The 12,454-nt window shown below is 44.3% G+C and overlaps 1 protein-coding gene across 2 annotated transcripts in view; it reads right to left on the bottom strand.

Moving 5' to 3' along the window:
* Window positions 1-346: 346 nt before the first annotated feature.
* The window catches only part of ATP2B4 (ATPase plasma membrane Ca2+ transporting 4), a 90,660-nt gene continuing 78,552 nt past the window's right edge, over window positions 347-12,454 (bottom strand). Inside the window, exons 21-22 of one of the 2 annotated variants that reach the window (XM_068541542.1) lie at window positions 9,602-9,709; window positions 347-4,885 (exon numbers count right to left, since the gene is read on the bottom strand). In XM_068541542.1, coding sequence (XP_068397643.1) covers window positions 4,571-4,885; window positions 9,602-9,709 — 423 coding nt within the window. In that variant the 3' untranslated portion in view covers window positions 347-4,570. The remainder of the gene's footprint in view (window positions 4,886-9,601; window positions 9,710-12,454) is intronic. The other variant, XM_068541541.1, reaches the window with a different exon arrangement.

The following is a 12,454-nucleotide window of genomic DNA, read 5'->3' as shown; positions in this document are numbered from 1 at the left end:
AAAAAAATAAAACAAAGAAAAGAAAGAAAGGACTGCCAAGCCTGACTCTTTTTCATCCTTCCAAATTCATCCTTTCTTCAAAAGCTTCAGCTTCACAGTTCTCTGACTGCAGATTCTAACCAAGGTGGGCAGAGCAAAGCTTGTACTCCAAGGGAACGAAACTGGCAACCAGGGCTGCGAGTCACCAGAGGCAAGCGTTGGCAGAGAAGCATGTCAGGGTCCAGTGACAGGCTAAGTTCTGGGCTTGCACAGGTAAGCTCTCCATGTAGCTGTGGCAGACCCCTTGTCAACTTTGACAACCACTGACATTACCCAAAAGTGGATACACATTGAGCACAGCACAGTCTCAAGTGGGCATGGGTTTTTATTCTCAGTGCACGACAGTTTGGTTTCTGCTCGTCAGCAACAGCTTTATTGGTTCCAAAAAAATTACCCTTTTTTTCCCCTTCTTTTAAAACTCCCCTTCTATTCTTCCTTTCTCAATGGAACAACATATTTGAATTTCAGATTTGCCAGTTTATAGCATTTTTTTTCTAAGAACCCTATAAATACATGCAAAACATTGTACAGAGAGCTTAAATAATATCAAAATGCAAATACAGATTGGGTGCACAGTTTAGCTGAACTGCAGATTACGGCAACACACACTGGGGTACACGTTGCTTTGATATCACCATTTGTTTGTTTATGTCATGCAGATCACAATAGTCAATCTTTTGTTTTGTTTTTTTTCCTTTTATACAAAAATACCAGTGCCTGTTATACTAGTTACTGAAGAAAAAAAAAAAAAAAAAAAAAAAGAAGAAACTCAAAATTCCTATCTGCTGATTTGAAAAGAACAACACAGATAGATTTGTTGGCACATATATATGGCATATTCACATATGGCATATATACATATGGGGAGAAACATGAACGAAAGGCCAATTCAGCCATGGGGAGCTCACTTCCCTCCATCTCTCCTAATCAGGAGGAAAGGGGACAGCAGGCCCAACAGCAGGGCTGGAAAGGCAAAGGACAGCACTGAGCTAAATGGAAGGGTGTCTGGTCTTTTCTGAGGAAGAGCCTGGAATGGCTTAAGAAGAGCAGACATTTATAAGTGCCCCACCCCCACCACAGTAGTGGGGTGGTCCTCAGATACGGAGAGTGAGGAAGAGTGAGGACGTACGCACTTCGTGATGGCATCATGGGCTGCTTCAATCACTAGGCAGGGAAAGGAGGAAAGAAAGGAAGTGACGTGTTCAGAGGTTTCAGGGCACATGTGAGCTTGCCACACCCCTCTGGTTTTTGGCAGTAAGGTCATCACTCAGATTTAAGTGTGCAGACTCCCCCCTCTGAAGCTCAACGGGAAGAAGGAACGCAAACTCTAAGGAACTCACAAGTGCTGGCGGGATTTCTCGGTGGTCTCTCTACAACCTTTAGAGTTGGAGAGTCATTTCAGAGGGCAGAGGGCACCTGTGCGAAGGATCTAGTCAAGACTGTCACCCAGGCTAGAACCAGCCTTTATTTTTCCACTTAGAGCTCTACCTCCCAACTAATATATTACGTGAAACTTTTCTAGGGCAGGGAAGGAAGTCTCAAATCAAATCCTTGCACAAAAAGTCGCTAATGGAAAACTCCAGGGGAAACAGGAGGTGAAAAGAACCATAAAAAATGCAAACCCCAAATCAGAGAGAGTATCCTTGCAGCCCAGTGTCTTGGGTACCACTCTGCCAGCTGTTCTTCAAGAAATATAAATCTATCTGAGGTCCCTGATCCTGATCACGAGTTCCTGGTACCCATTTCCATGGGGGTGCACACTCATTTCCTGCTGGCTGTCCCTTCTTCCTGGATGCCTTCCTTCCCATCCGTAATCCACTGCCCATTCTTCTAGGTTTATCAAGAGAGGAATCTAGGAAAATATTTCCCCCTTTTCCCCATCAGACCCTTTTCAAATCCAAAGCACCGTTTTTGGGGAAAGCTTTATTAACTTATGCCGTATTTATTCACTGCCAGTTGGATCACTGAAACTGAACAGGAAAAAAAAATTATATAAAAAACATATGCACATAAACACTTAAACTTAATTCCACATCAACAAATTTATATTAAAAACATTCTAGAACCCAACAAATTTTTTTCCCCTAAGTATAAAGATGGCTGTTTGGAGAAAGGAAGTTTGGTGCACTGGTTTTAAAACCAATTGCAAATATACTGTAAGTCACCTGCCATGTCTAACAGCTGGTTATGTGCTCCCTTCCACAGGGTTACATGACAGCACTTTATTCTAAATCCTTTAAACAAAATACATATGGCTGACTCAAAAAATATCAGTTTCTCATCTAAAGAAAACTATATTTTTTTGCATAATATGTCTATATTTTCTCTCCTACTATGGAAACTAGAATACACACAAAATCCCCATTGACTTTAAACAAGTAGACACAAGCCCTCACAAGTAACCTGTCAGGCACCATGAGAGTCTTTTGGGAGCAGGAATGATAAAATAGCCTCCAAAGTTTGTTTTAAAAACTGATCTGAGGTAATAAAAAGACTCGACAGAACTAAATCTTCCACTGTACTTAATAAATATATATGTGAACACCTAACGCCTTGGGTGAGCTATTTTTTCCCCCATTAGTATTGAAGACAGAGAAAAGATCACTGAAACATGTAACCTTTACAAAACCAAAATCAGATCGGTAGCTGATGTAGTAATAGGGATGTGCAGGGGAAACTGTTTCTTTATTCTTCCTTCCTAGGGCAGCTCAGGTGAAAGGGTGAGGGAGGAGGGATCCAGAAGAAAAGGCCGGAGAGGAGAGGTTCGGGTCACCTGACTCCCAAATGGAAATTTGGCAGTTCCTAACAGCCTCAAGTCCCTTCTCCCTACTCCCATCACTCTAGAAAGAGGGGGTAGGCTTCATTTACCCAGTGGGAGATGGGAATTGGCAGACATGAGCTGACCCCTACACGGAAGAGCTTACAGCAGCATGGTAGGGATAGAAATGGAGATCCTGCAAACGCGGCTCCACCCTGTTGCATTAAGGAACACTTAACAAATCTCCTAGCCAAGTCCCTGGCTCCTGAGAGACCGGTGGGAAGGGGACGCTTTGGGCAGTGTTCAGGGAGAGAAGGCACAGGGCTTAACAGTGCAGCATTGAGCACATTCTGGAGGGGGCTTGAGTGGGGTGTGCAAGAGGGAGGGTGGAAGGAGGCGAGCTTTTCAGGGTGGGTCTTTTGCTCCTTTAAGTCGGCAAAGCGTCACTGAAGGCTCCCACTTTGGATACATGTTTTCAAAATCAGAATATTTGAGAAAGGCTGGGGCCTTTTCAGAGACTGATGTTAGCGGACATGGCAAAGAGTAGAATTAGAAAACTAAAGGGCATGTCAAAGCTGGTCCCCAGCCGTCTAAGCTCAAGGTTTCTGGTTTCTGAGAGGAAGGTTTGCTCAGATGCTGCTGGAATGGCACTTTGGTCTCTCCCAAGGCTGCTCAGTACTCACTCTCCCAACAATCAGGTCCTGCCCTGGAAGAGCCTTGGTGGATGGCTTTGAAAGCAGTAGTGGTCACCCTGAGGAGGACTCCACAGAGTTGACTTTGATGGTCTGTTTTCCAAGTCCAGTTAGGAGGCAAGGTCATTCTTAATTCATTCCTTTGCCACCACTTTAGGAACAGGAGAAAGCTCAGGCTTCAGGTAAAAACTACAAACCGCATATATGCAAGCTTCACGTCAATGCTGATCTCCCTGGCACTTAGAAACCACACACACCTGACAAGATGGCAGTTTAGAAGTAGATAACCTGGCAACAACAGGAATATATTTTTACCAGCTCTCAATTGCTTCCAAAGGACCCTGTTAGCAAAGAAACTTATCTGCCTCTAGAACTAAATCAAGGGCTCCACTGGGGCCAGAAGGGAGAATGGTCAAAGTCGACTTAACTCATCCATGTCCTTTCCATTTTCTAATCATCACAACTTAAAAAAAAAAAAAAATAGTGAAGCTAAGGAAGACAATGGTCACAAAAGACCAAGAGACCATGGGGAGGCTTGACTGGAAGGGCAGAAAGAGGTAAAGGGCTTTAGGTATAAGTTTTCAAAATGGAAAAATTGTTTTAAAACAATCACTCTATAGGCTGATTCTATACCTTCCATTCTTACCTCAACACATTTCATTTGAGGATATTTGTCACTCTGAACTTTTAACTGAGCTTGTAAACAGCACAGACTCATAGGGTAAAAATCCAGAAATGAGGAGATGGATGACACAGGTATGAATACTGGTAAGAATTTGGGTTGGGGTAAATGCCAAAAGGATTCTTGTCATTTCTTTAAAAATGACAACTGATACAGGCAAGGAGTAGATCTACCATTCATTACTTGCCTGGGGTCTAACTGGGTCCTGCTACAAACCCCAACTCAGGTTTCAGCTGAAGTCCTCGTAGGTCTGTGCTCTTGCCTCTTCATGGCCAGGTGGGGGTTCACACATACTTGGGAGCAGCTGACATGACAGTGAAAAGTCCCATCATCCCCTTAGTGACGGGGTAGATGAAAAGGGAAATAAGGAAGGCAGGAATGGGAGTCAGAGAATGAAGTTCAAACTGATGTCTCCAGGCTGTGTAGAGGGCTGTCTGAGTGGCAGGCAACAATTTGCACTTGGCAGCAATCCACTGCATTGTTGTTTTTGTTGGCTTGTGGAGTGACCTCACCATCCAACGCAAGCATCCTAGTCCCAGGCTTAGAGACCTTTTCAAAATTTTCCTCTTCTTGCTCATCCAGGAGTGGTGTTCGTGGCCCCTCCTCATCTATGGCAAATTCAGGGTGGGTCATGAAGTTGTGGATGGAGTTTTGGTTCTTGGGTTTCTGAATGCTTTCGTGGAGGGAACTATGGAATGCTTTGACCACTTTGATCTACACCAGGGGAAGGAAAAGGAGGATGAGAAAATACGGAGGCAAGAATTGGTTAGTAGAACAAGGAACTGGGGGGTTTGAGGACAGAAACAAAACCCAAACTACAAAACACTATTGCTCAACAACCAAAACCAAACATATGAGAGGAGATCATGAAACACTAGAAACATCACGTGGCTCAAATTTCAAGCATTGAGGTGGGGTGGGGAGAGTGAGTAATGGCAAACAACTGGAATATTTCAAAAGCTGCATAAAAAAAAAGAAGAAAACCCAAAGCAAAGTTAGCATTCCCAAACAATCCACTCTTAAAATGAAACAGGAAACAAAAAGATTCATTAGTTCTTTTGGATGGAGGGCAAGGACGCTGGAACTAGGTGCAAATTAATAGCCGAACTTAAAAGATAATTCAGACATGTGGATTTTTGTGTTGAAGCCAAACATTTTGTGAATGTGGAATGGAAAATTACACACTGAAGTTTAGTTATCTGTTTAAAACCCTCAAAGAGCCAAACACATATCAATTCACACACAATACACTTTGGGTGATAAGTGACCATGAATACCATTCAGCAAGGCAGACAAACCAATCTTCATTTGTGTCAGCAGCATGCAAGAAATGAAAACTCTTATACTCTACAATTTAATAATTGCTCTTTCAGTCAGGAAACATGCATATATTTATATTCCACAGCCTCCACCATGTCCTCTTCCCCCAAAGAAAGTAGAACTCCATTCCTTCAGTCCCTCCCCTGGAAAAGGTGAATGAATACAGGCATCAAAAGATGCCTCCCCCTGACGCTGACAGAAGGCCCGCTCTCTCAGCTCAGATGAGGCCGGACACGCATGGCCATGTCTCTGACACACAGCAGCTGTGTCCAGTCATGCAGCTTTCTCCAGCTGTTTGTAAATTATGAAGAGGAATGTGATCTTATGTGGAGAAGGGAAAGGATGGGACCAGGACAGAAAACACCCCATCCAGGAGGCAGTGCTACAAACAAGAGGCTTTTCTGATGGGGTGGACCAAGAGGATGGGGGAAAGGAAACAATTTGCAGTTTGACTGGGCAAAGGGAAATGCACTGCCCTATAAGTGTCAAAGTCTTTGTTCTACTGCACAACAAAGGAAGGGATTCAGTTTAGAGAAGAGGAAAAATCGACAATAATTGATCCCTGGGCCTAGCCTTCACCTTATCCACAGGGAGGGAGCAGCTCCTTTGGCAGCTGCTTTTCTGAACTGGGGGCCTCGCTGAGGGATGCTTTGCAACTTGGGTTGGTAGAATTGGAGGAGGGGAGAAGGTTGGATCCTGAGAGTTTGGAGAGAGAGGCCAGGGGAAAAGAAAGTGGTCCTAGGACAGTTTTAGTTGTTGGGAGGTGGCTGATCCTAGTCTTGTCCCAAAGTTCTTTCCTCAGAAAAGAAATGGAAGTAATGCAGGAGAAATTGTTGAGGTGGGGAGGGGGATAAGGAGAAATGATGAGGGTTAGGGTAGGGCACATCTTTCGTTACTCTGCTCTTAAAGCAAAGAATATGTTCCTGGAAAAGAGGCAAGAATATGGAGACATCAGAGCACCCAAAGAGGCAGGCAAATAAACTGGTTGGATTGCTTGTCTCAATGTTTCCTATCACTGTACAGAACCTTCAAAAGTAATGCACAAAGAAGGTTCATTAAAGTTGTGTCTCCACTGGCTAAGGTTTTCCTTACCTTGCCTCACTCCACAACAGACTGGCAGACTCACCCAGGATGGAGGGTGCTCAGAGCTCAGAAGGCAAAGGACTCTGTCACTCAATGGAATCCACTCAACGCTTCAGCCAAGAAGAATCAAGGAACCTGGGCACACATTCACCATGCTGCACAGAAAGTTAGGACCTACATTTCCATCTTTAGGTGAGATCAGATGGAATATAGGTTCCATCTGGCTTTCAGGAAATCCCAAGTTTTAATGGATCTATGTCAAACATCTTAGAGCAAGGCAACTTGGATTAAATGAGCCCAAACCCAGTGCCTTCTCCCCTGGCCCTAGTCAAGAAATGGGCTCAAAGCCATACCACCCCCTGTAGGAGTGATAATATAGCCCATACTTTTCACTCACTCTTCAGATCTCAACATTTCTAACAAGTGCTACAGGAGAACAGGCACCTTTATACCATGAGTTGATCATCTTCAATATCAGTGATTTCCAAACTTCCTGTTTCTATTTTTTTTTTTTTTTGAAGCAATTGAATACAGGTACCTTTATACCATGAGTTGATCATCTTCAATATCAGTGATTTCCAAACTTCCTGCTTCTATTTTTTTTTGAAGCAATTGAATACTTTGTTAAAATAATTATATGTGAAGTCCTATCTAGAAAACAGATTTTTAAAAATAGGAGTTGGAATGGGGGTCTGGAGCCCTGTTTGCTGGCTTTTCCTCTCACCTGTTGGGGTGATCAATCACTGTTACAGGTAAACAATAAGGGAGATAAGAGTGAATTGGGGATGGGTAGATGGAAAAGATAGGGACAATTTCTCTTTTGGGGGAGCAAGGAACAGTCATCCAGCTAGATAACAGGACTTCTGGAATCTAAAGGGAAAGCAGCCACCTGTAAGGGAAGCTCAAGAGAAGAGGAGTCAGAGAGCTAGGAAGCACCATCTTGTGGCCTGGCAGGTGGAGAGAAGGGTGGGGCTGCGCCAGAATGCTCCTCAACTCCAACACTGGCCTCAGAGACTATATAGTACGTGCCGATGAACAATCACACAGCTGCATCATCACCAATCCACCCCAAGTGGTGGCATCTTCCTTTCTTGATGCATGGTGCCTCGTGCATGAGCAGTGTATGGGGAATAAGACACAGATAGTGAGGCGGGTGCTGTGAAAGCTTCAGGTCCTCTCCACTCGGTCAATCAACCCTTCCTTCCCCAGTCATCATCTCTCAAAGTCTCTGGGAAATGTCTCTTCTGTGGCCCCTATCCTACAGGTGAAAGTGGATGACTGAAGGACAACCTTTTCTCATGGCTCAGAAGCCCAAACCAGGCTGGACCTTAGGTTAGGTATGAGCACTAAAGACCACTCTCTGGAGCTCAATGAATGGGCAGATGAAGACTCCATTTCCTCAGCTGGTATTCTGTAGGTTTCTGCTCCTTTGTCAGAAACCAGGGGAAGAGAAGGGATTAGGACCTTCTTACAGAGAGAAATCTTAGAGATTTATCTACTTGAAGGTTAGATAAATAAATGAATTCATTTGGAACTCTGGAATGGGAAATGGGTTTTAAAATGCATGACTATAACTTCTAGGCCCTCCAATAGGAAGGTACAGCTGGAGAAAGAGCAGGTGCGGCCTGACTCTCCTGAGTTTCTAGTCTTTGAGGGTTTTCACCATATCCTCCACCAGCAACTCTACTACATGAGCCCAGTGGGCTCTGTCTTTTCCTTAGTCTCCTTCTACCTTCAAGTTACCAGGGCAGCTGACACTACCCTTCCTAACGGAGAGGCATGATTTAAGAAAGAACAGTAACTAGTTAGAAGGACATGACAAAACTAGAAGAAAAAAGGAAATGAGAGGAATATGGAAGGACTAGAATGAGAGGCTCTTGCATATTTGTAGGGTAAGACTTACTTAGTTCTTTGACTGCCTTTGAGCCTAAAGAATATGCATCTATAGAAATCTCCTCTCCCGCTGCCCCTCATATCTCACACGAGAACACTTAGAGTTGGCTAGAAAGAAAACAGATAAGCTAAGTCTGATCAGCCTACACACTCACAATCAAGTGAACCACAGATAGTGCAATTGTTCTTTCTTTATCCCCCATCCCAGGGTTACGGTGGTGGTGATTGGGAGTGGGGGAGGAAGAAACAGACTAAACACTCAGATATTTGAAGCCCACAACATACTTAACACAGAGAGGCTCCTTCCCCACCAAATACCTTAATAGCATTATCAGCAAAGAGCTTTCCATTTCCTCTCTGTGTCCCACTTGGGGAAGGTAAAAAGATCAGGAATAGGAAGGCATAAGCATTAGCAAGAATCCAATAATCTACCAATAATCCACCAGATCTTAGGTTGAGCCTTCACAGCTTTCCGGTTGATAGGCTGGCTGAGAAAGGGGTTCCTAAAACTTTACATGCAAAATAAGATATGAAGTGCTGGCTATAAGTAAAACAAACTAGAGGAAAGGAGAAGGAAAAATAAAAAAGTTTGCTCTTCAGAAATTCCTAAAAGAAAACAAAAGACTTCCTGAGTCTTCATTTGGCTTAACCTTACACCTAACCTTGGGAGATAGAGTTGAGACTCAAAGGAGCAGAAGGAGAGAAGAGGAACAACAACATATTCAAACAAAGCAACAAACAAACAAAGTAAAGTAAAACAAACAAACAAAACTCAAGGAAGGACCAGGCAATGCAGAGGAACAATCAGAAAACAGGATTACTGTCTTTAAAATGGTTACGGTTTAATAGCTTTTCAACATTAAAAAAAAATAATAAAATTAAATAAAATGGCACACAGCCCAGTTCTGGAGTGGAATTTTTGCCCCGCTTTTCTTCCCTTAAGTCAAAGATCAAAGGGAAAAACCAAAAGGAAAAGATAACCACAGCTGGTTAAAGTGAATGCCACGTGCTCTCTTGTGGTCATTTTAGCAAATCATGCATCATAATAGACCATCACTCACTGCCCAGAGTAGGAGATGAAACAGCAGCAGCAACAGAAGTGGTGGGGGGAGATTTGACTGGTGCAACTGTTACATAGGATGAGCTAGGAACATGTTTTACATCAAGGTGTTGACCCATGGTCTGGCGCTTTAGGACTCCCTTAAAAGAGGCTCCCGTCTGGAATGTGTTAATTACGTCGATCTGCAAAGAATCAGAAAGTGAGACAGCTTTGCTCCACAGTCAGAAACAAGCGAAGAAAGAGGAAGGGAGGGTCCAAGAGGGTTAGGGAGGGGGATGGAAAGAGCTGGGAAAAGGGGACAGGAGACGGAGAGCAAGAGAGAGAGTCCCTTACACACAAAACAATGGTGAAGAGAAGGGGGAAAAACATTAATTGCACATCACACTTCATTTAAGGAACAATTTGCCATGGAGTCTAAATACCCAGCCAGAATCCAGTCTTCTCTTCCCTTTTAGCCTATGATGGACATTTTAGGTGTGCTGGTATCCAAAAGTATCTAAAAATTTAAATGGACTTTCCCACTCATGATTCCTGACAGAGAGTGACAGCTTATTCATTGCTCTGACCTGTACTGTCTTCTTTTTTTTGACCTGTACTCTTAAAAAAATAAGGCATGCAATTTAAGATAGTAGGCAAAGTGTATATATTACTGAATTTTGAGGCTCAGGAACCTCTAAACCAATTAAATTGACTACCTATTTTTGCAGATTTTCCAGGAAAACAACTCATGTGTTTAAACAGAGGCATGTAGTAGTCCATACACAGGTGCCATGGTGGAAAGGCTCCTGGACCATGAGTTGCTGGGCTCACCCTCTTCTGGGTTCTTCTCTGAGACTCCCTGTCCTTGGGCAGAAGTGGACAAGGCCCCTGAAAGTGGAGCTCAGGAACCCAGTGGCCAGGCTCTGTGGAGAGAATGCCACTAGCAGCATTCGCACACTGGAGACCCTGAGAGGCTGGCACAAGTGCAGGCGAGAACTCAGCAGTTAGACGGGGTGGGGGGAGGAAGAGTTGGTTGGCGGTGGTGGCAGTGGTCAGCAGCTGCAAGTCCAGCCCCATACAAGTTGTCTCTGGTTTTCAGTGTCCTACTCCTCAGAGACAGAGGCAATGAATGCCATTTGTTTTCCGACAGCGGTCTTGATCTAGGGCCTCAGTCAAACCTACAATCCTCATCCCTGACCTCTGCCTGACCAAGGGCCAGTTGACCAGGGATGTAGGAAAGGTGCTGATTTCACTCATCTAACTTTACTTCCCCAGGTGAGAAGGTGGGAAAGCAGGTACCTTGTGAGTCAGATAGTTGTTCTTACTTATAAAGCTTCCTGAGAAGCCATGAAATGTTTAGGGCTAGTTTCTGGACTCAGACCAAGTATGAGCTAAAATACCACTCTTCATCACATGATACAGTTTTCAGTTCCAGGGGACCGAGGAGCCTGATGCTATAAGAGGAAAAGGTCTGCATGTGGGGAGGGTTCAGCCACATGGAAGAAGGGGCTGGAGAGTCACCTTCTTCAGTGCTTATTAGGGTCACAAGGTCCCAACCTCCACAATGAAACTGGACCCTAGATTTACCTTCCCAAGATTCTAGACCTCAAGTTTCCCAACCTTCTGCTTTCTAGTGCTTTTAGCTCTCCCGAAGCTAAAGGGACCAGGATGGGACAATAGCCTGGCAACACTTCCCACCCATAAGTGTTGCAAGAATGACAACAAGGAACAACAATCGGATGGCAGGGAATTTCGTTAGAACCCTTTTGAGGTGAAGAGTTGATGCCAGGAGAGAGCTTTAGGATCCAGGATGCAGGTTAGCACCGTCATCTGCTTATGGAGTCAGGTGGGATGGCATAGATATGCTCATCATCGCATCTTTAACAGGTTGCCTTTGCTGCCTAAGTTTAGGCTTTAACGTCATTCTGGTCCAACTGCCTTTTGCTCCAACAGAGAAAGGTAGTATACCTAGAGCTATGTAGACAGCGAAACCAGAGAGGTATACAGTCGAGGGAATGGAAATTGGTAGTGGAGGGGAAGGAAGATCCATGAATCTCAGCCCCGGGAGAGAAGATTGGGAAGGAGCCAGGAGACACTGGAACGAGGGCATTCTGGCTAGGAAAAAAATTACATAGTAGAAGAGGAGGCAGATGATCCTGAAGGGAAGAAAAGCAGACAGGTTATTCTGAAAAGAGCAGACCTACAGGGAAGCACCGAGGCCTTAGAGACATGAGCCAAAGATGCCAAGTTCTCTGGGCACGTGAGGCCCTTGCTCGTGATGGACTTGGCAGCCTGGAGGGTGGAGTGTGTGTGGAAACTCTGGACATGCTGAGGTAGTGTTTGCAGGTCCCATGTGATTTCCCTCTCTGGGAGGGGGAACTCAAGAGAGGGGAAAGGAGCCCCAGTGCTTCCCTCCCTAGCCCTGCTTTCCCATTTCCATCTGTTGTCTTGTCTATAGGAGACAAATTCCCAGCTGCTACAGTAGTCCTCCCTTATCCATGGGGGATATGTTCCGAGACCTGCAGTGGATGCTTGAAACTGCAGATAGTGCTGAACCCTGTATATACTATGTTTTGTCCTAGAGTAATGGGTGGGTAGTGTATACAGCGAGGATGTGATAGGCAATGGGATGACTTATGTCCAGGGCAGGACAGAGTGGGGGGTGTGAGATTTCATCAGCTACTCAGAACGGCATGCAATTTAAAACTTAAGAGTTATTTACTTCTGGAATTTTTCATTTAATATTTTCAGACTGTGGTTTACCACGGGTAACTAAAACCAAGGAAAGCAAAGCCACGGATAAGCGGGGTACTACTGTATTTAGCTTAGACTATTCATTTCACCTCTTCCCTAGGAAGTGGTGGGCTCCACTAGGGAACTTTTGAGACCATCTGCAAGGCTAATTTTAGAGAGTGAAATTTACTTCTGGGATCTCTAGCCAATCAGCA

Source organism: Eschrichtius robustus, chromosome 3 (genome assembly GCF_028021215.1).
Source record: "Eschrichtius robustus isolate mEscRob2 chromosome 3, mEscRob2.pri, whole genome shotgun sequence".
Classification (NCBI taxonomy): domain Eukaryota; kingdom Metazoa; phylum Chordata; class Mammalia; order Artiodactyla; family Eschrichtiidae; genus Eschrichtius; species Eschrichtius robustus.
The sequence above is the reverse complement of the archived record's forward strand: the minus strand, read 5'-3'. Positions and strand labels throughout refer to the sequence as shown.